At 39.0% G+C, this 24,965-nt stretch overlaps 1 protein-coding gene across 2 annotated transcripts in view; it reads right to left on the bottom strand.

Annotated features, from left to right (window-relative positions):
• Positions 1–15,687, bottom strand: part of abch1 (ATP-binding cassette, sub-family H, member 1) — a 78,427-nt gene extending 62,740 nt beyond the window's left edge. Inside the window, exons 1-2 of one of the 2 annotated variants that reach the window (XM_057848612.1) lie at positions 15,441–15,687; positions 8,574–8,719 (exon numbers count right to left, since the gene is read on the bottom strand). In XM_057848612.1, coding sequence (XP_057704595.1) covers positions 8,574–8,719; positions 15,441–15,578 — 284 coding nt within the window. In that variant the 5' untranslated portion in view covers positions 15,579–15,687. Of the gene's footprint in view, positions 1–8,573; positions 8,720–9,248; positions 9,308–15,440 lie in introns of those variants that run through there. The other variant, XM_057848614.1, reaches the window with a different exon arrangement.
• Between the last annotated feature and the right edge of the window lie 9,278 nt (positions 15,688–24,965).

The following is a 24,965-nucleotide window of genomic DNA, read 5'->3' as shown; positions in this document are numbered from 1 at the left end:
AACGCTATAGGCTGGTTCAGGTAGAAGGGGCGGAGATTCACAACAGGTAGTGAGACATGTTTCAAATCAGTTCCACATGGGATCGCGAGGATGTAACACCTAAAAAAGACTCTCTCTTCAAAAAACAACAATGCTGGTAGGCTACTTGTTAACTATTATTTGTATGCTTTTAAATACATAGTACATGCTAACTATCAAAAACCGTCAGGCATCTATTTAACTATTATTTGTATGCTCTTAAATACGTTGTACATGCTAACTATCAAAAGCTGCCAGGTCCCTATTTAACTATTAAATGGATACACTATGCATGCTAACTATCAAAAACTCTTGAGAAAATTAAACTCACCTGAAGTTATATCAGAAAAGTTGTAGTTTCACCAGCGTTGAATTGTTCAAGCAAACTCCATTCTTGAAAAACGTTGTACTTTGAAGTAGAAGTGATGACTTTGTTTGGGTAACTTTTAAAAACACTGTAGATTTAAAAAATGCTTGAAATGGCGCTCACACAAACTTTTACAATCTTTTAGCCCAACAACAACTACCTGAGCTAAGAAAACACTCAAAAAGCAGGAGAATGACACGAGGCGCTCTGCTAAGGTAAGCTAGCCTGCAAAATGACCGTTTAGCATGGCTTCAAAACTAACCTATTTGCGACACACCCACAATGGTCGTGGGTTCCGGTTGGGAAACTGCCTAGACATGTCTTGAAAACCGGTCATACTCACCCCTGACCTAACCCACCCTAACCTTTCTTCTCCAAAACTTCAAAGCTACATTTTCACTTCAAACACTTCCGAACATTCCGAATAACCCACCTGTAACCCCACCACACTTCCTCCGGAACTGCCCTAGGCTGGAAACACCCCCCAAACACCATAACAATACTAACCATTGTCTTCTTACGAAACTTCAAAGGAATATTTTCACTTCAAACACTTCCGGACATTCCAAACATTCCGTAACACTTCCTCCGGAACTAACCTCGGGGCAAAAATACCTCCATATCAATAACAAGGGGCGGGGCTTAAAGATCATTATCCTTTGACAGGTGCATAAAGGGGCGGGGCTTAAGGGCAATAAATCATTCAAAAGGGGCGGGGCTTAGGGCCATAAATCTTATTTTGACATTTGCTGTATTTAATCTCTCTCTAAAACAAACAACAAAAATGAAATAAATGAACAAAAAAAGATATTTTTATAATGGGTCAAAACATTTTTGAACAGATCATGTGACTAGCACCTTAGACGGTCATTTGCTTTGCTTAGCCAAAAGCACCTGCGGACCGAAGAGGCAAGATGGATATATGTAATTTTTTCAAACCTAAGCTTTCAAAAGCGACAACAACTACTGAGCAAGAACCAGGATTGAAAATGTGGACCATCAAACGCCGGAGAGAGGTGGTGAGCGGAGTTTCAATTTACCCCACTAAAGACGCTAATTGTACAACAGAGCCCCCACCGGTGTCTTGCCAATGTAGTTACCCCAATCAAAAATTGCATCCCCTGGCCGTGGGAGCGCACACAAACACACACACACACATTAGTTACGAGTTATGTCGATTTAGACAATTATTCAAAGCCAGAAAAGAGCCACAGTTATATATTTTGGACCTCGATGTTTATTAAACTGGAGAAACTCCATACATGACTTGAATTACAGTTACAACAGTTATAGGTCATGCTATGACTAAAACACTAAAATACTGCCTTTTTTATGTATGTTATGTGATATGACAGGAAAAAAAAAAAGGTTTTTTTGATGAATGGGTCATGTTTTAAAACCTCGTAGACAGTGTTGTTAATCTTACTTTAAAAAAGTAATTAATTACAGTTAAAAATTACTTCTCCCAAAAAGTAATTGTGTTAGTAACTCAGTTACCTGAATGTAAAAGTAATTAGTTACCTGGCAAAGTAACTGGTGATAATTTAAAAAAAAAACGGGTCACACAATGCGAAGTTTAAAGGGTTTTTGGGACAATTGGCCCAAGCCCAATTCTTTACCCTAAACTTACCTAGACACTGGGGTATTGCGGATATTGCGATAACTAGATAGTAACCTTTGCTATGTGTGAAAGTCATTTAATGTTCTGAATCAATCTTTAAAGTTGTTAAAATTGCTCCCGTAATTGCATTAGTTCCCTTCTGTCTACTTTTGACATGTGTAAGTTTTAAAACTGTTTCATCATTTAAACATAGATTTAAGTCAAGATTTTGACGATTTAGGAGCATTTTAGATAAAAGATTACTTAGGTTCGCTAGTAGGGTTGCCACCTTTCAGAAATGGAAATAAGGGACGCCCCCTCGCGTCTTACGGGCGAAAAAAAGGGGCATTCCCAAAACTCTTAAAATGCATAGAAATGTATCTATTTTTAGATGAGAAAACTGTATTGTGCACTATGTGGGCATGTCAGTTTCCTTGCAGCAGATTGTTGTTGTTGTTTTTCTCCAGGTTAGTGAAAACGAAGTTGTGAATATCGTAATTAACATTTGTGTTGTCGGCACTGAATCCGGTCACGTGATCCATTGACAAGCCAAATTTCTTAAGGGAATGTTCCAGGAGAGCTACAATTCCAGCAGCTGACTAGTCTGCATTATCTATGAAGTCCAGCATTTTGTTGGTGAGCCCAGACTCTGGACTGAAGTACTGGACAGCAAGGGGAAGCATCTTCCTGCTCAATTTATTCGAGGCATCAGTCTGTATGGAGAATGGGATGGGTGACGTTAAGATCTTGAGCACATCATCCGCTGCCTTTGGACCCAGGACTTGTTTCAACAGTGCCTCTTGCTTTGTTCTCCCCAAAGTCATTTTCTTCACCATTTTGGAATCACATAAAAATCTTCTGATTGAGCCTGTGTCCACAGTCAGCACTATTGTAGCTCTGGCTGGCAACGTTTTACTGTGTGGTATACCTGTGTCACCTCAGCTGCAGTAATTTAGAGGGTAGGAGTGGGATGATGTCAAATTCACTATCAATCAATCAATAGATAGTATATATCCGCAGTAGGACTATTTATTCAGTGTTTATTTGCTGTTAATCTAGTAGGAATGATTCCAAATAACACTAAATGACATCTGTTCTCATGACAGTGTCATGTCATAAATATGATTGTCTAATGACAGTCTTATGGCGCCACTGTCAATTAAAATGTTACCGACTACCATAACTAGCAATTAATGAAACAACTGGAACAGTAACTGAAGAAAAAAATAGCACAGAACATTAATTTTGATTGTTATTTACATCTGTGGCGCTGCAATGCATGCAAGGAGGCATGTTGGACAACAACAGTGTTGACAGCAGGTGGCAGCAGAGGTTGACTGTCTCCCCTAAGGGAGCAGTGATGGCTAAAGGAAGCTTCTTGAAGCAATGACGCTTTGCAGCCAATTGGTTCAAAGGTTCATGGTGGTTCATTTGGTCACATAACAGTCGTGTGATGCCACTGTCAAATAATGTGTTACCAATTAATATCTTTTGGTGTAAATATCCTATAATACATTGAGGACAGGGGCGGCTTATAGTCTAGTGCAGCCTATCTAACAAATGCTGTTTTTGTACCATATTTGGTGGGTGGCGGCTTATAATCAAGTGCGCCTTATGGTGCAAAAATTATAGTATTTTCTTTAAATCCTACTTATGATGAATATATGTTTATACCCTCCGAGACTAAACACTTTGTTGTCATTTATTCTTTTCGAGGAACTCCTCCACGCCCTCATCACCTGGAAAAACAACAAGAGATCACATGCCACTTGTTTTCTTCTGAGTCATCATGCATGCTTGCCCTAGCATGCAGTGGTAGGTTTTTTTTTGGAATACCTCTCATTCTTTTATTCTTTCAGTGATAGACGTCCAATCATGTGGCTCTTTTTATCCTGCGGTGAATTTAAATTACTTTGTCATTACATCCAATTGGATGTCTATCGTCGCCACTTGTTTTCTTCTGACTGCATTCCAAGTGCAACATGATGTTGCCAACATCATGCATGCTTGCCCTAGCATGCGGTGGTAGCTTTTTTTTTAATACTTCTCATTCTTTAACTCTTTCAGTGATAGACGAACAGTCATGTGGCTCTTTTTATCTGTAGCAAATTTTAAATTAGTTTGTCATTGGATAGACATCCAACGTCTATCGTCGTCACTGGTAGCCAATGAGTTAAGACTCGTTTCTAAAGCATTTCCACTGGCATGGTTTTGCATTAAGGCCAATCACATCTTTCACAAGAGGAATGTAGCAAGGGCAAGTGATGTCGCAGCTCACGTCAATCCTTTTTATTGACGTTCAACGCCACAAAAACAAAACTGGGGTGCGCCTAAGGAAGGTTTTTGGCGAGTCCAACAACGTCGAACATTCCGGAAAGTGAAATTAATGGATCAAATACTGTGCACTGTAAAAAATAAAACTTCCAAAAAGTTGTGGTAACTTAAGATTTCAAGTAAGTTCAACTCAAATTTTGTCATTTTGATTGTGCAGTTGTGCTAGTTTTTTGGCAAACATTTCTGAGTACAACTTTAAAAAATAAGCTATTGTAACATAAAATGTAAGTTGTGCTACACTAAAAAAAAAAAATGGGGTGTTGAACTGACATTAAAAAAAATATGGAAAGAATTTGCACCTGATAATATTGCTTTCCTTAAGCATTTAGCAATTGTGTTCTTTTAACATAAAGCAACATGTTGAGCCAACATAAGGCACAACTAGGGCTGTCAAATTTATCGTGTTAATGGGCAGTAATTAATCTTTTTATTTAATCACGTTAATATATTTTACGCATGCACAGAACGACCCACTCACGCATTGCCGCAAACAGACTACAATGGCGAAGTTCTACGTATATACAGAGCTAAGAGGCAGTGACAGGTGAGTGGAGTGGATACAGGCATTCATTTGGACTGTGCTTTTAATTGCATAAAGCTTTGACATCTCTTCCACAACAATTATAACTATTGAGGCGAGCAACGTGGGGAAGAATGACAGGAGTTGATCTTTTTCTTAACACCCTATATTGTACACAACACAGAGAAGATATATTATTTGCAGCCGCCACACACAGTCATGGTTACCCACTTCCCATCATGAATTTGGGCAAAACAGTTTTGTCACTTCATTGTCATTTACTGAAAGCTCAACACATACACTAGATCGCAATATTTAGTCACAATATACAAACTTACATTTATCCTTTAAGAATCTATCCATGGATCGCTTTCACAGAAAGAATGTTAATAATGTTAAAATGCAATCTTGTGGATTTATTGTTATAATAAACAAATACAGTACCAATGTACAGTATGTTGAATGTATATATCCGTCTTGTCTTATCTTTCCATTCCAACAATAATTTACAGAAAAATGTGGCATATTTTACATATGGTTTGAATTGTGATTAATTACGACGAATTAATTTCTAAGCTGTGATTAACTCGATTAAAAATTTTAATCTTTTGACAGCCCTAATTTTAACGTAACGATGTGTTTTTGGTAATTTAAAACTGATTTTACCGTGGATTGGAACATATTCTCGGCTCTCCTGTTCACCTTTGTTGTGGAGACGACTTCCGACGCGCAAGAGGGACATTGCTCGTTAAGAACACGTCACGCAAATAAACGAATCTGATTTGTCGATTGATTTTGTACCTGCTCGAGAGGCCGCTAATAGGATGGTTCCCAGACTATTTCTCTCAGTGTTTGAAAAATACAGGGAGAACAGTCTGGCAGAGCCAGGCAAATTTAAACGGTGCCGGTCGGTCAAACGGTTTGGAGTCTCCACTGCGCCGAAAAAATGTGGATAATAAGATTATGAAAGAAAGAAATAAAAATAAAGTTGAGGAATTTTACTAGCTGAGTCTTGGCCGTTCAAAGTCCCATCAAACAAAATATCTCTTTTCACATACAAAATAATAATTCAATGGTGACGGTACCAATGAGGTGTCCCTTACTTTTTCAGGGAGTTGGCAATCCTACTTTTAAATCTCGCGAGAAATCACGAGACTACTGCAATTAGTTGGAAAGACACATTAACATTATGTTGCATCAACAATATCTAATCAAGCTCCTCATTCACTGTTCATGTTGATGTAGAGATTGCATGATTCAATCATGCTCACCTTGGAAACATGATGGTTTCTTGCTGAAAATGCACACTGTCTTTTAGTAAACTTTACAACCTGCCTGATTCATTTTTTTGAGTGTAGTTGAATGACACCTCTTTTATATCTTGAGGGGGTCTGTATCGCTTTCACCAGCACTAATTAACTTTGAGGAGGGTGGCAGAGCAACAAAAGAGACAAAAAGTTTTGTCTGAGGAGGAAAAAAGGGAGGCTTCCAGGATATACAGAATAAACATTGGCCCGGCTTTCACTCGCTGGTGTGACGATGGGGGGGTTAACCACACTAGGCCACACAGTTGCTAACAGTCATGTGCTATTGTTTAGCCACAACTAGATTAATTAATTTATTACTATTCATCCTTCGCGCAGCCGCTTGAAACATAAATGTTGTTTAATCCATCTGCAGGCGACCGGGAGATTGATTTTGGATCAATTTCTGATTTTACGACACAGTGCGGGTGTGCTCTGGTCCTCATGAGAAACGCAGCGCTGGTCCTCATGGGAAACGCAGTCTTCCTTATGGCCGAACACGACCGCTTTTGTCCACCGGCATCGCAAAAATCTACCATAACTGAAAAGTTGCCAAGTGTTGCAGTGCGATCTTGAAACTGCTCTGTGCACCTTAGCCCTAGCCTCACACCTGATGCCTCCAAGAGTGTGCTGGTTAGTAAGGCAAACCATGTAGCTCACTTGCTTAAGCATTGTTCGGTCATTGACCCAGCTTCAAAATCTGGCTTGGGTTAACAGCCATGCACGTCCATGCCATTCTACGTCCGAATTTCCCATTCATTTACAATGACAGAAAAACCTGAGTGGTTGTGATTTTTGACCAAGCATTTACCATTACAGCACACTGATATTCAACTGGCGCCCAAGTAAGTCGGTGCTATTGGCAGCCATGCAACAGAACATGTCCCTGAAATGTCCAAAAATCAACAGAAAGTAACCTGATATCAACAGGACGTGTCCCCAAAATGTCCCCAAATCAACAGGAAGTGACCTGATATCAACAGGACTTGTCCCCAAAATGTCCTCAAATCAACAGGAATAGATAGATCTGTATGTACCACAGTGAAGCTCCATTGTAATTTCTCCAGAAATTGCAGTTTCTAGTATAAACATCTCTTGCAAGTTTGATAATAATCCCATTTGTCCTTCTTGACTTTCCTTGAACACAAATTCTATTTGTTTCAGTGTTCTTTGACCTTATTACTAGGGGTGCGTGATATCCATTTTTTGAAACCGATACCGATATCGATAACTTCCTGCTCCTCAAAGCCGATACCGATATCGATAACCGATAATAAATATATATTTTGTAATGTATAACCTGAGTTTTTGAACACCTGGAGGTTAAAAAAAAAAAAAAAAAACTAGAGGTGGATTCAACATAGATTTGCCTTTGATCTCACCAGATTTTTTATAATGACATGAACAAAACAGTGCGTTTCACTTCTGCACTGCCCGACAGCCAGCTAGGAATGAATGCACTTCCATAAACCACAAGGCTTGGTTTTTTCTTGCTTTTATGGGAAGACACTCGTCTTAATATTGTGAAAGTACAACAGAAAAATACACATATTCAATACTCAATATACAACAAACTGCAAAATACACTTATATACACAACTGATATATGTATAGCATTGCACACTAGCTTGAGCTACTAAAGCATTGGCTGGCTTCTATAACACAACTTATGAAGTTCTGTACATATGACCCTTCACCACAGAAGTAAACATATATTGCACATCCATAAGTTATAGTAAACATAAAATACTTACATATATTTCCGAGGCGGAAACGTAACAGAAAGCATTCACGACTGTCAATGCTACCGCTGGACACCGCAATGTGTAAGTGATTGAACCAAACTACTGCAACAAAAAATAGATGCAGTGAATTATTCTGACCAGCAGGTGGGAGCAATGCCCCGCAAATGCTCTACTGGTTTCCCATACAAGTGTGTAACCTGTAAAGCCAGAACAGTACATATTATCGGTCCTATTATAAATGTTATTGGAATTATCGGGATGACGTCATAATCCCTATTATCGGACCGATAATTATCAGACCAATAATTATCGTGCACCAGTACTTATTACCCCAAAATGTAATCACTTTATGTTTCTGTTTACAACAATATCCCACAAATTTGATGATAATCCCTTTATTATTTCTTGAGTTATCTTGAAAACTAACATACATACAAACAGAGAGATAGAAGAAAATGATTACATAACCGTTGCCCTGTATCACCTACTTGCGGGAATAATTAGTTGTCATTAGGTCGCTCAATTGTTTCAGCCCTAATTAAATATGAACCCATCAGAATCTCACAGCCAAAATCATACAGCCAGTATGAATATACTGTACATATATCCTAGAGTCGTTTTACCCTTGTTTTCAAATAATATTTACACACAGAATGACATTAATTCAAGTTGAGCTGTTACTTACATTTGCCCCTGTGGCACAGTGAGGTTGAGGTTGTTCAGAACTTTAAGTTTTCCATACGAACGGCACACGTCCCGACATTGGATGGCCGGGTCTCCAAGCGTGGGTGCCAGCGACGCCTCCATGTCGCCCTTCATTTTCTCGTGCATCTGCAAACAGCGGCCGTCAATGTAAATGGTTTCAGCATATTTTTACTTTGACATGCATCTTACAGGTTTCAAGTGCCTTATAGTCCAAAAAATTTGGTAAGAACTTACTTCTAATGCCAATTCATGCAAAACAAAATCAGCCGGAAAATCACCAGTGCTCAAGACACAATTCCATGCAATGTAACTCAGTTTCAAGAATGTGACCCAAACAGGGTCTTTTGCCCTTTCACCTCAAAGTGAACAACACCAACTCACATGGCAACATTCCCATAGTTTCCGAATTACAATTACGCAGAGTCAAAACCAAACAAAAACAAAAATCTTTTCCGCGACACGAATTCAACATTTACCAGCAGGCAGATTAGAGCACATGATGCTAGTGTTGTTGCATAATAATAATCTGCTACCTTTCACTTCTGCCACTCCGACCTACATCTCCTGATCCGTCTAAATCACAACCGAGGCAGCATAAATCCATCTGGCTGCGTTGAGAGATCACAACTTCACGATAAGAGGAGGAAAAACTCACATTTCGAGAAGATGACGGTGAAGAGAAAACGTGCACAGGATGGAGATGGAGCGATTGAATGTGACACGCTGGGAACCAAAACTACAACAGCAGTCGCGTATTTAGTGCATGCTCGCAAAGTGGCAGAACAGGTTGAGTGTTCTCACATATACATACCTTAAGAGTACCCTCAAGCAAGTCCCAGTCAGCCTTCTAAACTCATTGGCTGTCACTGACAGCAATATACTACTGTATGTCCCACCCATGTTGTTAAAATAGATAAGAAATAGATTCTTTTTTATAATTGTTAAAATTTTGGAAGTACAGTGGGGAGAACAAGTATTTGATAAACTGCTGATTTTTCTGGTTTTCCCACTTGCAAGCCATGTAGAGGTCTGTAATTTGTATCATAAGTTCTCTTCAACTGTGAGGGACGGAATCTAATACAAAAATCCAGAAAATCACATTGTATAATTTTTAAATAATAAATTTGTATTTAACTGCATGAAATAAGTATTTGATACATTACCAACTAGTAAATATTTCGGCTATCAGTTCTTTTTTAAAAACCCCTACGGTTCTCCACTCATTACCGGAAGTAACTGCACCTGTTTGAACTTGTTACCTATATAAAAGACACCTGTTCACATGCTCAAACAAACAAACTCCAACCTCTCCACAATGGCCAAGATCAAAGAGCTGTGTAAGGACATCAGGGATAAAATAATAGACCTGCACAAGGCTGGGATGGGCTACAGGAAAATAAGCAAGCAGCTTGGTGAGAAGGTAACAACTGTTGGAGCGATTATTAGAAAATGGAATAAGTTCTAGTTGATGGTCAATCTGCCTCGTTCTGGGGCTCCATGCAAGATCTCACCTCGTGGGGCATCACTGATCATGAGGAAGGTGAGGGATTAGCCCAGAACTACACGGCAGGACCTGGTAATGACCTGAAGATAGCTGGAACCACAGTCTCGAAGAAAACCATCGGAAACACATTACGCCATCATGGATTAAAATCCTACAGCACACGCAAGGTCCCGCTGCTGAAGCCAGTGCATGTCCAGACACTTCTGAAGTTTGCCATTGACCATCTGGATGATCCAGAGGAGCAATGGGAGAAGGTCATGTGGTCGGATAAGACCAAAATTGAACTTTTTGGTCTAAACTCGGCTCGTCGTGTTTGGAGGAAAAAGAGGGATGAGTACAACCCCAAGAACACCATCCCAACCGTGAAACATGGAAGAGGGAAAAACATCATTTTTTTGGGGCTGCTTCTCTGCCAAGGGTACAGGACGACTGCACCGTACTGAGGGGAGGAAAACACAGACAAGACTAAAAAACCAGTTTCTGCTCTTGCACTCCTCTTTAAAAGAAACTGCTGCATTTTAAGCCAAAACAACTGTTGTGTTTGATAGAACAATATGTCTGTATGCTGCCGTAGCAGATTCATGGCGCATTAAGCACCAGAACTATTTTTTTTTTTTTTTTACCATGTTTATTTACAAACGTTTTCAATAAACAACAAACGGTGACTATCAATTTCTATCAGTTGTTGGCATTTTCTACTGTCACCTTGACAAACAGGAGACGAGATACACACATACATAAATATAAAACCCCCCCCCAAAAAATTACTCAGAACTATTTTTAATTTGCCCGTTTTAGCCTGAAAACCCCCGTTTACAGACATCGCGCAACCGTTTTTGTTTCAACCCAGCCATGAAAACAAGGTCAGTGATTATATTTATTATTCAAAATGTCTGTCATTTTTAGTTTTAATTGCTCTAATACAGGCATGTCCAAAGTCCGGGCCGGGGGCCAAATGCGGCACGTGGACAAATTTCATCCGGCCCCCAGCCTCTGTCATAAAATCAATAACGTCTGGCCCACACACAGATTTAATAAATTGGTCAGCGGTACTGCTACCACCATATGAAGTAGCTTACACACTAAATGCTGCACCTCATTTACCCACTAAAAGGCAGAAGCACTCTAAGGAACATTACCCTGTGTGACCCTTTACTCCCAATATTCTAAAACGGTGACAATCAACAAAAACAAGAAAGTTGACTATGCGACGGCCGATGCTTCAAGGATAATTGGAAATTGGAGTATTTCTTCACTGAAATGCGCAACAACTGTGTCTGCCTCATTTGCAAAGAGACAGACGCTGTTTTAAAAGAGTTCAGTGTGAGGGGATATTACCAAACAAGACACGCTGACATGTACGACAAGATTACAGGGAAGATACGTAGTGAGAAACTGAAGCAACTTGAAGCTAGTTTAACTTCACAGCAGCAATATTTCGCAAGAGCCCAAGAGTCAAAAGAGTGCGCCACAAAGGCTAGTTGCGAGATTGTTGAAATTATTCATTTAAAAAAAATAATAAAGCAAATGTGACACAAAGAATGGCTTGCCAAAATTTGCTTGAATATATTGTTCTACGTAAATGACGTCAGCCAAGGTCCGCCCCCCACATTTTTACCGCACCAAATCTGGCCCCCTTTGCAAAAAGTTTGGACACCCCTGGTCTAATATTTTGTTTAAAAAAAAAAACAACTTAAAAAAGTTATTCACTCGCATATATTAAACTTTTAAACAAATTACGTCACAATGAAAAAAATGGCGTCTGTGAAAAAGTCACGGATATCTACCTCATAATGATTGCTAAATTGTATTTTTTTTGTTACTGTCGCATTTTCCCTGATATGTTAGATGATAAATAATCGATCCAAACAAAGAAAAATTGAAGAAAAAATACAACGTTTAAACGAAACGTGTCAGGTGTTGCTTGGCAAGTTTTGCTTCCTTATCTTGGCTAGATCAGCCATGTTGCCTTGGGGTCACTTCCTTGTTAACTCATTGGCTGCCATTGACGGAGCTGGACTTCCAATCTGTTTTGTCTGGGAAGGGGCAAATGAACGAACGTGAATGCGGACACAAAAGTGAACCAGGTTCAGTAGTGCAAGCACTTGATCACACGAATCCAAAATCTCTAGTTTTACGACGCCAATGACGACGTCAAAATAAAACCATGTGACTCTGAACATACAGTATAAATGATGGGCGTAGTTTTGGTCTCAATATTGGTAGGGACGATGTAACAGCATAACCTGCATGTACACTTTTTGTTGGGGACGGGACATTAATAAGACCAAATATATTCGGTGAATGGGGGTCAGGGCTACATTTCTCACTAATGCTAAATGATTAATGCAAAATAAATCTGTATTGACCTAAACTAACTTTCACATTGCAAATCTATAATGTCTTAGTCAGAATTTTTTTTTAATCTAGTCAAATAATTTTCTCCATCTTTTTTTGAGTGTTAAAGGCTAGTTAACAGATTAATGCGTCAGATTCTTCCACTTACTTTAAGTAAATATTACTATTTCTTCATATAGAGCCCAACATCTAAAAGTTGGTCATCTTTCACCTAAATCAAGAAAAAAATTCATTCAAATAATGTTTTCAACAATATTCTTGAATTAAGAACATTTCTGACAAACAACATTTTTTTTAAAGATTAAATATACAAACTTTTTGCTTAAAATAAGTCTGTTAAGATTATTTTCAGCTAGCTGTTTTTCTTATTTCAAGAAATCTCAGTGAGTAAAATCGACTTGAAGCACTGGAGCAGTAGCAAAATTAGTGGAGTGTTCCCCACCTCTACAACGTTGACGTCTTTTTACATTACTTACAGTGGCTGCTGCTGGCGGAAAAAAAAAAACTTGTAATAGCCCTCGTCTTTGAAGGGGGCAGGGGAGGCGGCATGTTGTATTTCTGTCGGGCTGTGAATGGGTGTGTGTGTGTGTGTGTGTGGGGGGGGGGGTGTTCAAGTCCTCAGCCAATCAAACGTACGTTTCAGAGGAAAAATGGACTGGCACATTCAACAAGTGAAAAGGGTCAGTGTAAGTGAACATACTGAAAGTACTGTAATAGATTTAATAATGGTAGGAACAATTCTATCCTTACAACATATAGGAAGACAATCTAAATACCTACATTGCTGAAGTCATTATATAATGCAAATAAGGTTGCTTAAACGTTGGTGGGGATAATTTGAGCATCCTGAAAAGTTGGTAGTGCTATGTCCCTACCGTCCCTTTGCAAACCTACATCCTTGGTATAAATGAGCTGAAACATTCCTGTTAGGCAGAACAACCCCGTGGGCCTGATTACATCCCCTTGTGGGCCACTTCTGGCCCATGGGCCGTATGTTTGATTCCTCTGCTTTAAATGGAAGTGCCACTGAGTAATGATATGTTTGAGGTAAAAAGAGGCGAATAAATGAAAATGTATTGAAAACAACACATTTTATTAAGGGTGTAACGGTACACGTAATAGTATTGAACAGTTTCGGTACGTGGTAGTCGGTTCGGAACGGACGCGTACCGAATGAGTTTCTGAAGTAATATAGCCCTTACTTTCCGAGGCTGTGAGTCGATCGGGTTACAGTTTCTTTGTGTAGATTATATTTACTCTGTCTACTCTACTATAATGAGGACCAACAAGGTAGGACAGTCCAGAAACGTCAACGGTGCTACAACGTGGACGCCGCGAGAACTCAGTGAAACGCGGGCATCAATCAGCCAATGCACACCAGTCACAGTGCAGCCGCGTGTTAGATGTGTCCCAGAAGCGGCTGAACGTGAGGCACGCGAAAAGAACGGCAGAGTTTATTATTTGACGCGAGACGCGGCCCTCCTTTGTCAATACTAGCTAGGATCGGGCCGGAAGTCACTCGTGTAATAATACGGTGGATCCGGTCGATTTTCAAACTAGTATGCAATCGTAACCTACTTTTTGAGTCCATCAGGTCTTTTGAGTGGTAGATCGGGGCACAGGTGACTTGTCTTTGTTGATTTACTGCTGTCTTCTCTGCTATAATAATAACCAACACGGCCCCGTGTTCAATACAAAGCCCTCCTACCACAACAAAACAAGTAGGAACTAATATTCACATAGGAACTGAAGTTATACAACATAAAATATACAATATTAATGAATACTACATCACATTTGTAAAATATAAACACATAATAAAATGAATAATAGCCCATTTAAATAAAATAACTTGAATTGAACTAAAACACCTGTAATTAAATAATCAGAATAATACACAGATCCTGCTTACACAATTAAATTTATTAATTTCTGTGTGGCGCTTACCTTGAGAAAATCCACCAATAAAGCTTTTGAAAACCGTTCATAAGAAAAAAAAATGTTTCATTGAGGCATTTCATTTTTAAAATTCATGTTAAAATCTTTGTCATTGGGATTGCTTCTCTCTTTAGCACAGGACTTCTTTTTTTCTTCTTTCTTTCAGAAAGAAAGCTGACCAATACACGGGGTCTGAAAGGCAAATTGTTGTTGGATTATCTTTAAATACCCGCTACTTTTTGAGCAGAATTCTAGCTTTGTATAGGCTAATGTTCCTATTGTTGAAAGCACAAAAGTGTGTAATAAACAACTAGCACATTTATATTTTGCATTTTGTTTTTTTACTGTAATGAAAATGAACCGAAACGTGACCTCAAAACCGAGGTACGTACCGAACCGAGATTTTTGTGTACCGTTACACCCCTACATTTTATACCTTAAAAATTCTTGAAAATGCGCTGATGTGGGGACAACAAAGTGGATTCCTCAGGTTGGTTTCCCGGGGAAAAAAAGAAAAATGAATAGAAAAGACGTTTTTTTTTAATTAACCAGTTATTTTTTAAATTTAAGTATTATTATTTTTTTACATTAATACAGTATGTGAATTCGCGATGTCCAAACTGTGCATTTATGCGAGGATCCCGCGCGAAGACATAACAACTATTCAAATCAAATTCATATACACATTCACACCTCTGGAAAAACATCGACTTCAATGAACCCCAACAGCTGGCGAGACATTCAGGTTACAGCCCGATTTCGTCACCGGTCATAATAAAAACGTACATACACAGTCCCAACTTCACTCTATAACGCAGCCCGGATTCGAACCCCCGGCATCCCCACTGCTCTAGCTAGGCCCTGCATTTCATACATTTCAAAATGTGCCTTTGAAATTCCATCAAATACAAGCTTGAGCTGCACGCATTCATGAAACAACTCAACGCTGAAAAGCATTCGGAAAGAATTGCCTCTCGCTGCAGGCAAGTGGATCAAAACGTTCCTGACAAGCGTCCTTACGACATGCACGACAACAAGGCCAAGCACCTGCGTGTCGAGGTCCTCTTCCTTCCCCCGCATAATGATGCACCTTTCCCGGACTCCCAACTCTGTATGCTCCGCCATCATGACATCCTTCGGGCTGGCAACCGTCTCCTCCTCCTCGGTCACTGCTGCAGTGAACATTGGGCACGGCGGAGCCTCCTGCTGGAGACCAAGAGAATGGACGAAAGGGAGACTAGGAGGAGATTGATTGATTGCTTAGCAGATTTTTTATTTGTTTGTTTTGTGACGTGACGTGAAATAATTTAATCGTTTTGAAAACGAAGCTTTGATCAGCGTTTTAGTTCCCCATTAGATCTTTACTATACAAATGTCTAATGTACAACTAAATAGCCTTTTTAGTGCATTTCATTCGTGAGTAGTTTGATTGTAATTAGCGTTGTTCCGATCATGTTTTTTTGCTCCCGATCCGATCCCCATTGTTTTAGTTTGAGTATCTGCCGATCTCGATATTTCCCGATCCGATTGCTTTTTTTTTTTTTTTTGCTCCCGATTCAATTCCAATCATTCCCAATAATTTTTCCCGATCATATACATTTTGGCAATGCGTTAAGAAAAAAATGAATAAAACTCGGACGAATATATACATTCAACATACAGTACATAAGTACTGTATTTGTTTATTATGACAATAAATCAAGAATTCAAGTAATTCTTAAAGTGCTTGTGACACGAAAAAGCATGTTTATTTCATAATACACGCGGTATTTTATGCTCCTGAATGATATGGACCGCTTGGATGTGTGTGGAAGCGATCGCTATATTTATTTAGTTTTTTGAATCCCGCGCCAGGAAAATGAGTGACTTCCGGCTTCGGTCTGCATTGAGGAGGAGGGCGCTGTGACGTGTACGGTAGAAGACGTCCTCTTCACGCTACAGTGTACTGTTGTGTATGAGGACGAAGGATTCAGCTGATTTTGCGGATTAATACTTTTATTTTTTGCATCACGCCAGCCAAACGGCTGCAGAAAAATCATTCTGTATGCGGGAGAGGCGTATGCGCCTTTTTGGAGTTTCAAAAGGTTCCCATTCACCGTGGATATTTACTGTGGGACCATTGGACTTACAAGGAAGTGAGTAAACATCTTGTTTTGTATTATGTCAAATACGAATACAGTGATTACAAAGTAAACACTATAAAATTCCTTTAAATAAAGGACTACTTACGTTTGATCATTGATAGGCATGTAAAAAGCTATCTCACGCTGATTAGCAGTTAGCTGTTAGCACGTTAGCTAGACAACAATTCCAGCCACACTCCTCCAGGGAACGAACTGTAAATTGCTCTCCGCTGGGCGGTTTGCCGATCCGCAAAGAAACTCGACAACCGGTCGTCATGTCAAATAATCCAGGCTAGTTATGTGTGATTTTCCAATTCGAAGACTTTGAAACATCCCTCGGTTCGGGTTAGCATGTCGGCTAGCTGTCACTCCTTCTGGTCTGTTTACATTCTCCGAAGCCGGGGAAGGGAAATGACATATGTCCGATTTGGGTGTCATAAAATATCGTTCGGCAGGTGTGACAGTAAAGGTAAAGTCGACTGTTTTGACCATTATGGAGTAATTTTGCCATGTCGTCTTGAATAAATGGATTTTTATTATTTTATATTCCATTTAGCACAAGTTATTTGTCATGACCATGCCATTTATTTAGCAATTGGGGAAAGTACTTGGGTAAAAAGAATATCCTGTAAAAATATTGAAGTAAAGAGACAGAAACAATGACATTTTGCCGCTCTCTTCGTCGCGTTTTCCTCATTGTGAATAGTTCCCCCTCGACGGGCTGACTGGTCCTTCTCAAGCCATTTATATAGCTATTGGGGAAAATACTTGGATAAAAAGAATATCCTGTAAAAATATTGGGAGTAGAGAGACTGAAACAATGACATTTTGCAGCTCTTTTCGTCTCGTTTTCCTCGTTCTGAACAATTCCCCCTCAATGGGCTGAATAGTAAAACCGATGAGCCTAGTCTACCGCTGAGGTCATCCACCTGTTGGGGACGCTAAAGCCCTATAATTGTAGGCGTGGCTAACCGGCAGATTAAAAGACTAATTTCTCGTCATCTGCGCTTTGCTAAATTGTTGTATATGGTCGAATCGTCTCAAAATATGATTCTAATTCACATAATAATGCCATTTAAGACTTTTTTTCTGGTGTCGTATGCTCTTTAAAGGATAAATGTGACTTTGTATATTGTGACTAAATATTGCCATCTAGTGTATTTGTTGAGCTTTCAGTAAATAATACTGTAGCCATTTAACTGTTCTGCCCAAATGCATGATGGGAAGTGCAACCATGACTGCGTAGTGGCACCAATTGATATATCCTCTCTGCGTTGGGAAATAACACAGAGTGTTAAGAAAAAGATCAACTACTACCGTTCTTCCCCACATTGCTTCCCACGATATTTCTAATTGTTGAGAGAGGGATTGTAAGGCTTTACCAAATTAAAAAAAAGCTCCAAAGACTGCCAAAATCCACTCTACTCATTTTACGCTGCCTTTTAGCTTTATATATAGGTAAAACGGCGCCATTATAGATTGAACTTGACAATGCGTGAGTGGGTCGTGCAGCGCATGCGTTAATTGCGTCAAATATTTTAACGTGATTAATTTAAAAAGAATTAATTACCGCCGTTAACGCGATAAATTTGATAGCCCTACTTAAAGCCAAAACTAAAGACTCTAGATTTGTGTAAGGCATTTTGTCTGTAATGTTAAATACAATTAGAAAACGATTTAATTAAAATATATACATATATGTATATATATATGTATATATATATATCTATCAAAAAAAGGCATGTCCGATATCTTTTTGCCGATTCCGATACTTTGAAAATGACGTGATTGGACCCAATTGATCATCTTTAATTGTAATAATTCATTTACTGGCAATGACGGGTATCGACGTCCAATGTGTTTGACTGGGAGAGGTGGCAGTTTTTTTTTGGTTTTATTATTTATTTTTTATTGGTATTTGCTTTAAAATTGAAAAAAGGACATTATTCTGTAAAAAGAATACATTTTGTCAAATCTTATTTTCAACAAATTTGACATTATTCCTTAATTTTTTTATGTATCTATTTTTTTTATTCCGTACAGTCATAAAGGACAGGGGTCTCAAACCTGCGGCCCGGGAGCCAATTGCGGCCCATTGGACAGTATTTTGCTGCCCGAATTTGACATTCAATTCTAGTATTAATCAGGGGTGGAAGTGGGCCAGAACGGTCAGTAAAGCAGTTCCGGTATAAGATTCAGGGCAGGAACACAGTTCCGGTATAAGATTCAGGGCCGAAATGCTGTTCCGGTACACGGTGCTTTGATTCCAAAAATATGACGGCAACTGTCAAAACGTTATGTAAAAAAAATTTTTTTTAAATGCTGAGCTGCCACACATGCATTTCATCTCCAAAAAGAAAACAATCTACCAACATCAGATTTACATGCACAAGTGTTAATAACAAGCATAATAAAGTGCTTTTGTAGCGTAATCCGTTTCCACCTATATTTATTATTTATTTTATTCCACGGACAGCATGGAGGTTTCCCTAGCTGCTGCAGTTATCAGAGTCTGACGATGATGAGTCACGTCAATGTGCGCATGCACACAGCAAAGCAAAACGCCTGGACTCATTTATCTGTTCAATTGGCTGACAGACTGACATGTGATCAGCAGCGATAGTTAGCTAGCTACTGCATGTTTTCTGGAACAGCAACAACAACAAAAAAAGTTTTTTGAATTGATGCGACAAAAAAAGGGCAATGCAACAGAAAATGGATCAAATCTTTAAGAGCAAGGAAAGAGTCGAGGAGGCTTATTTATCATATTTAGTTTTATTTGCTCTGATGGGGAGGTTCAGAACATCTTAGCTGTTGATGTGCACTTTGGACTTATATTTGTTCATTTATGTTAGGCTACTTATTCATTTTCTTATGATTAAAAAAGTCAATGTTTGCATGATCTTCAAAATATATTCCATTTCACTCTGCATAATATAAGTCAATTGTATTTTTCTGAATGTATATTACTTATATCTTTATTATAAAAAAAAAGAAAAAAAAAAAGAAAGTAAATGTTGACATTAACTTCAATTCTAATATACATCATGTGTTCTTCATTAGTTAAAATTTAGATTTGGCATTTAGTATGTGAGGAAATGAAGGAAAATAAAAATTAGGAGATGGAGGTTGGGGTCATTGCTGTTTTTGTTAACTTTTATTTTGCAAATCATTGAAAAAATACAATTTTGAATGAAAATCAGTTTTTTTTTTATATGTTATAGAAATAACTGTGCCAAAACAGTTTATTTTGCATTTCAGTAGTTTAGGAGGTTTGCCCCCCCCCAAAAGAAAAAAATAAATAAACAAAATTTCTGGCTCCGTGGCAACCTTCTCGTCGGGGAGTTCCTGTAAGAAATTCTAGCCACTTTCACCCCTGGTATTAATCATTAGCGGAGTTTAAAGGGAGGCCAGCCCCGCCCGGTGGGTCAGAAGTTTCATTGCATGTAACTGACTTTCCTATATATGTCAACGTTGTAAAGCAAGAAAACAAACAACAAAAATGAATGAAATGAACAAAAAAAAAAAAATTTTTTATCATGGATCGAAATTATTTTTCGAAAAGATCATGTGACCAGCACCTTAGACGGTCATTTGGTTTGCATAAAAAAAAAAAAAAAAAAAAAATAGGGGAAGTCAATTTTATATTCCAAATGATTTTTTTCTTTGATTGAAGCAACTTTTTGGGGGATTGGATGATTTAGAATGATGGATGATTTAGAAGTCAAAAGTAAACTTTTTTGGCATATTTGGGCTGTGCCGAGAGTCCTGACATGTTTTTGGAACGTATCCCGGCGCTCCGAGGCCCAAAAGTGTTTTTTGACCATTTTTGAAATTTTGAAAAATGCGTAAGCACCCCCCTTACTAAAAAGTCAAAAACTGACTTTTTTCAAAAGTCAACTTTTTTGGCATATTTGGGCTGTGCCGAGAGTCCTGACATGTTTTTGGAAGGTTTCCCGGCGCTCCTAGGCCCAAAAGTGTTTATTGACGGTTTTTGAAATTTAGAAAAAATGCGTAAGCACCCCCCTTACTAAAAAATCAAAAACTGATTTTTTTCAAAAGTCATATTTTTTGGCATATTTGGGCTGTGCCGAGAGTCCTGACATGTTTTTGGAACGTATCCCGGCGCTCTGAGGCCAAAAAGTGTTGGTTGACCGTTTTTGATATTTTGAAAAATGCGTAAGCACCCCCCCTTACAAAAAAGTCAAAAATTGACTTTTCTCAAAAGTCAATTTTTTTGGCATATTTGGGCTGTGCCGAGAGTCCTGACATGTTTTTGGAACGTATCCCGGCGCTCTGAGGCCAAAAACTGTTGGTTGACCGTTTTTGAAATTTTGAAAAATGCGTAAGCACCCCCCCTTACAAAAAAGTCAAAAATTGACTTTTCTCAAAAGTCAATTTTTTTGGCATATTTGGGCTGTGCCGAGAGTCCTGACATGTTTTTGGAAAGTATCCCGGCGCTCCGAGGCCCAAAAGTGTTTTTTGACCGTTTTTGAAAATTTGAAAAAATGCGTAAGCACCCCCCCCTTACTAAAAAATCAAAAACTGACTTTTTTCAAAAGTCAACTTTTATGGCATATTTGGGCTGTGCCGAGAGTCCTGACATGTTTTTGGAACGTTTCCCGGCGGTCCTAGGCCCAAAAGTATTTTTTGACCGTTTTTGAAATTTTGAAAAAATGCGTAAGCACCCCCCCTTACAAAAAAGTCAAAAAGTGACTTTTCTCAAAATTATACTTTTTTGGCATATTTGGGCTGTGCCGAGAGTCCTGACATGTTTTTGGAACGTTTCCCGGCGGTCCTTGGCCCATAAGTGTCTTTTGACCGTTTTTGAAATTTTGAAAAAATGCGTAAGCACCCCCCCTTACTAAAAAGTCAAAAATTGACTTTTCTCAAAAGTCAACTTTTTTGGCATATTTGGGCTGTGCCGAGAGTCCTGACATGTTTTTGGAATGTTTCCCGGCGGTCCTAGGCCCAAAAGTATTTTTTGACCGTTTTTAAACATTTGAAAAAATGCGTAAGCACCCCCCCTTACAAAAAAGTCAAAAATGGACTTTTCTCAAAAGTCATATTTTTTGGCATATTTGGGCTGTGCCGAGAGTCCTGACATGGTTTTGGAATGTTTCCCGGCGCTCCTGGGCCCAAAAGTGTTTTTTGACCGTTTTTGAAATTTTGAAAAAATGCGTAAGCACCCCCCCCTTACAAAAAAGTCAAAAATTGACTTTTCTCAAAAGTTTACTTTTTTGGCATATTTGGGCTGTGCCGGGAGTCCTGACATGTTTTTTGATAAGTTTCCCGGCGCTCCTAGGCCCAAAAGTATTTTTTGACCGTTTTTGAAATTTTGAAAAAATGCGTAAGCACCCCCCCTTACTAAAAAGTCAAAAATTGACTTTTCTCAAAAGTCAATTTTTTGGGCATATTTGGGCTGTGCCGAAAGTCCTGACATGTTTTTGGAACGTTTCCCGGCAGTCCTTGGCCCAAAAGTGTTTTTTGACCGTTTTTGAAATATTGAAAAAATGCGTAAGCACCCCCCCTTACAAAAAAGTCAAAAATGGACTTTTCTCAAAAGTAAACTTTTTTGGCATATTTGGGCTGTGCCGAGAGTCCTGACATGTTTTTGATGAGTTTCCCGGCGCTCCTAGGCCCAAAAGTATTTTTTTGACCGTTTTTGAAATTTTTAAAAAATGCGTAAGCAACCCCCCTTACTAAAAAGTCAAAAATGGACTTTTCTCAAAAGTCAACTTTTTTGGCATATTTGGGCTGTGCCGCGAGTCCTGACATGTTTTTGGAACGTTTCCCGGCAGTCCTAGGCCCAAAAGTATTTTTTGACCGTTTTTGAAATTTTGAAAAAATGCGTAAGCACCCCCCCTTACAAAAAGTCAAAAATGGACTTTTCTCAAAAGTCAACTTTTTTGGCCTATTTGGGCTGTGCCGAGAGTCCTGACATGTTTTTGGAACGTTTCCCGGCGGTCCTTGACCCAAAAGTGTGCTTTGACCGTTTTTGAAATTTTGAAAAAATGCGTGAGCACCCCCCTTTACTAAAAAGTCAAAAATGACTTTTCTCAAAAGTCAACATTTTTGGCGTATTTGGGCTGTGCCGAGAGTCCTGACATGTTTTTGGAACGTTTACCTTGGCCCAAAAGTGTCTTTTGACAGTTTTAGAAATTAAAAAAAAAATGCGTAAGCACCCCCCCCATTTACTAAAAAGTCAAAAATGGACTTTTCTCAAAAGTCAACTTTTTTGGCATATTTGGGCTGTGCCGAGAGTCCTGACATGTTTTTGGAACGTTTCCCGTTGGTCCTTGGCCCAAAAGTGTTTTTTGACCGTTTTTGAAATTTTGAAAAAATGCGTAAGCACCCCCCCTTACAAAAAAGTCAAAAATGGACTTTTCTCAAAAGTTTACTTTTTTGGCATATTTGGGCTCTGCCGAGAGTCCTGACATATTTTTGGAATGTTTCCCGGCGGTCCTAGGCCCAAAAGTGTTTTTTGACCGTTTTTGAAATTTTGAAAAAATGTGTAAGCACCCCCCCTTACAAAAGTCAAAAATTGACTTTCCTCAAAAGTTTACTTTTTTGGCATATTTGGGCTCTGCCGAGAGTCCTGACATATTTTTGGAATGTTTCCTGGCGGTCCTAGGCCCAAAAGTGTCTTTTGACCGTTTTTGAAATTTTGAAAAAAATGCGTAAGCACCCCCCCTTACAAAAAAGTCAAAAATGGACTTTTCTCAAAAGTTTACTTTTTTGGCATATTTGGGCTGTGCCGGGAGTCCTGACATGTTTTTGATGAGTTTCCCGGCGGTCCTAGGCCAAAAAGTATTTTTTGACCGTTTTTGAAATTTTGAAAAAATGCGTAAGCACCCCCCCTTACAAAAGTCAAAAATTGACTTTCCTCAAAAGTTTACTTTTTTGGCATATTTGGGCTCTGCCGAGAGTCCTGACATATTTTTGGAATGTTTCCCGGCGGTCCTAGGCCCAAAAGTGTCTTTTGACCGTTTTTGAAATTTTGAAAAAAATGCGTAAGCACCCCCCCTTACAAAAAAGTCAAAAATTGACTTTTCTCAAAAGTCAACTTTTATGGCATATTTGGGCTGTGCCGAGAGTCCTGACATGTTTTTGGAACGTTTCCTGGCGGTCCTAGGCCCAAAAGTATTTTTTGACCGTTTTTGAAATTTTGAAAAAATGCGTAAGCACCCCCCCCTTACAAAAAAGTCAAAAATGGACTTTTCTCAAAATTATACTTTTTTGGCATATTTGGGCTGTGCCGAGAGTCCTGACATGTTTTTGGAACGTTTCCCGGCGGTCCTTGGCCCATAAGTGTCTTTTGACCGTTTTTGAAATTTTGAAAAAATGCGTAAGCACCCCCCCTTACTAAAAAGTCAAAAATGGACTTTTCTCAAAAGTCAACTTTTTTGGCATATTTGGGCTGCGCCGAGAGTCCTGACATGTTTTTGGAATGTTTCCCGGCGGTCCTTGGCCCAAAAGTGTTTTTTGACCGTTTTTGAAATTTTGAAAAAATGCGTAAGCACCCCCCCCTTACTAAAAAGTCAAAAATTGACTTTTCTCAAAAGTCAAATTTTTTGGCGTATTTGGGCTGTGCCGAGAGTCCTGACATGTTTTTGGAATGTTTCCCGGCAGTCCTAGGCCCAAAAGTATTTTTTGACCGTTTTTGAAATTTTGAAAAAATGCGTAAGCACCCCCCCTTACAAAAAGTCAAAAATGGACTTTTCTCAAAAGTCAACTTTTTTGGCCTATTTGGGCTGTGCCGAGAGTCCTGACATGTTTTTGGAACGTTTCCCGGCGGTCCTTGACCCAAAAGTGTGCTTTGACCGTTTTTGAAATTTTGAAAAAATGCGTGAGCACCCCCCTTTACTAAAAAGTCAAAAATGACTTTACTCAAAAGTCAACATTTTTGGCGTATTTGGGCTGTGCCGAGAGTCCTGACATGTTTTTGGAACGTTCACCGGCGGTCCTTGGCCCAAAAGTGTCTTTTGACCGTTTTTGAAAATTTGAAAAAATGCGTAAGCACCCCCCCTTACAAAAAAGTCAAAAATTGACTTTTCTCAAAAGTCAATTTTTTTGGCATATTTGGGCTGTGCCGAGAGTCCTGACATGTTTTTGGAAAGTATCCCGGCGCTCCGAGGCCCAAAAGTGTTTTTTGACCGTTTTTGAAAATTTGAAAAAATGCGTAAGCACCCCCCCCTTACTAAAAAATCAAAAACTGACTTTTTTCAAAAGTCAACTTTTATGGCATATTTGGGCTGTGCCGAGAGTCCTGACATGTTTTTGGAACGTTTCCCGGCGGTCCTAGGCCCAAAAGTATTTTTTGACCGTTTTTGAAATTTTGAAAAAATGCGTAAGCACCCCCCCTTACAAAAAAGTCAAAAAGTGACTTTTCTCAAAATTATACTTTTTTGGCATATTTGGGCTGTGCCGGGAGTCCTGACATGTTTTT

Source organism: Corythoichthys intestinalis, chromosome 10, assembly GCF_030265065.1.
Source record: "Corythoichthys intestinalis isolate RoL2023-P3 chromosome 10, ASM3026506v1, whole genome shotgun sequence".
NCBI classification, from domain to species: Eukaryota; Metazoa; Chordata; class Actinopteri; order Syngnathiformes; family Syngnathidae; genus Corythoichthys; species Corythoichthys intestinalis.
Note: the sequence above shows the minus strand (reverse complement) of the source record. Positions and strands in the feature narration are given on the sequence as shown.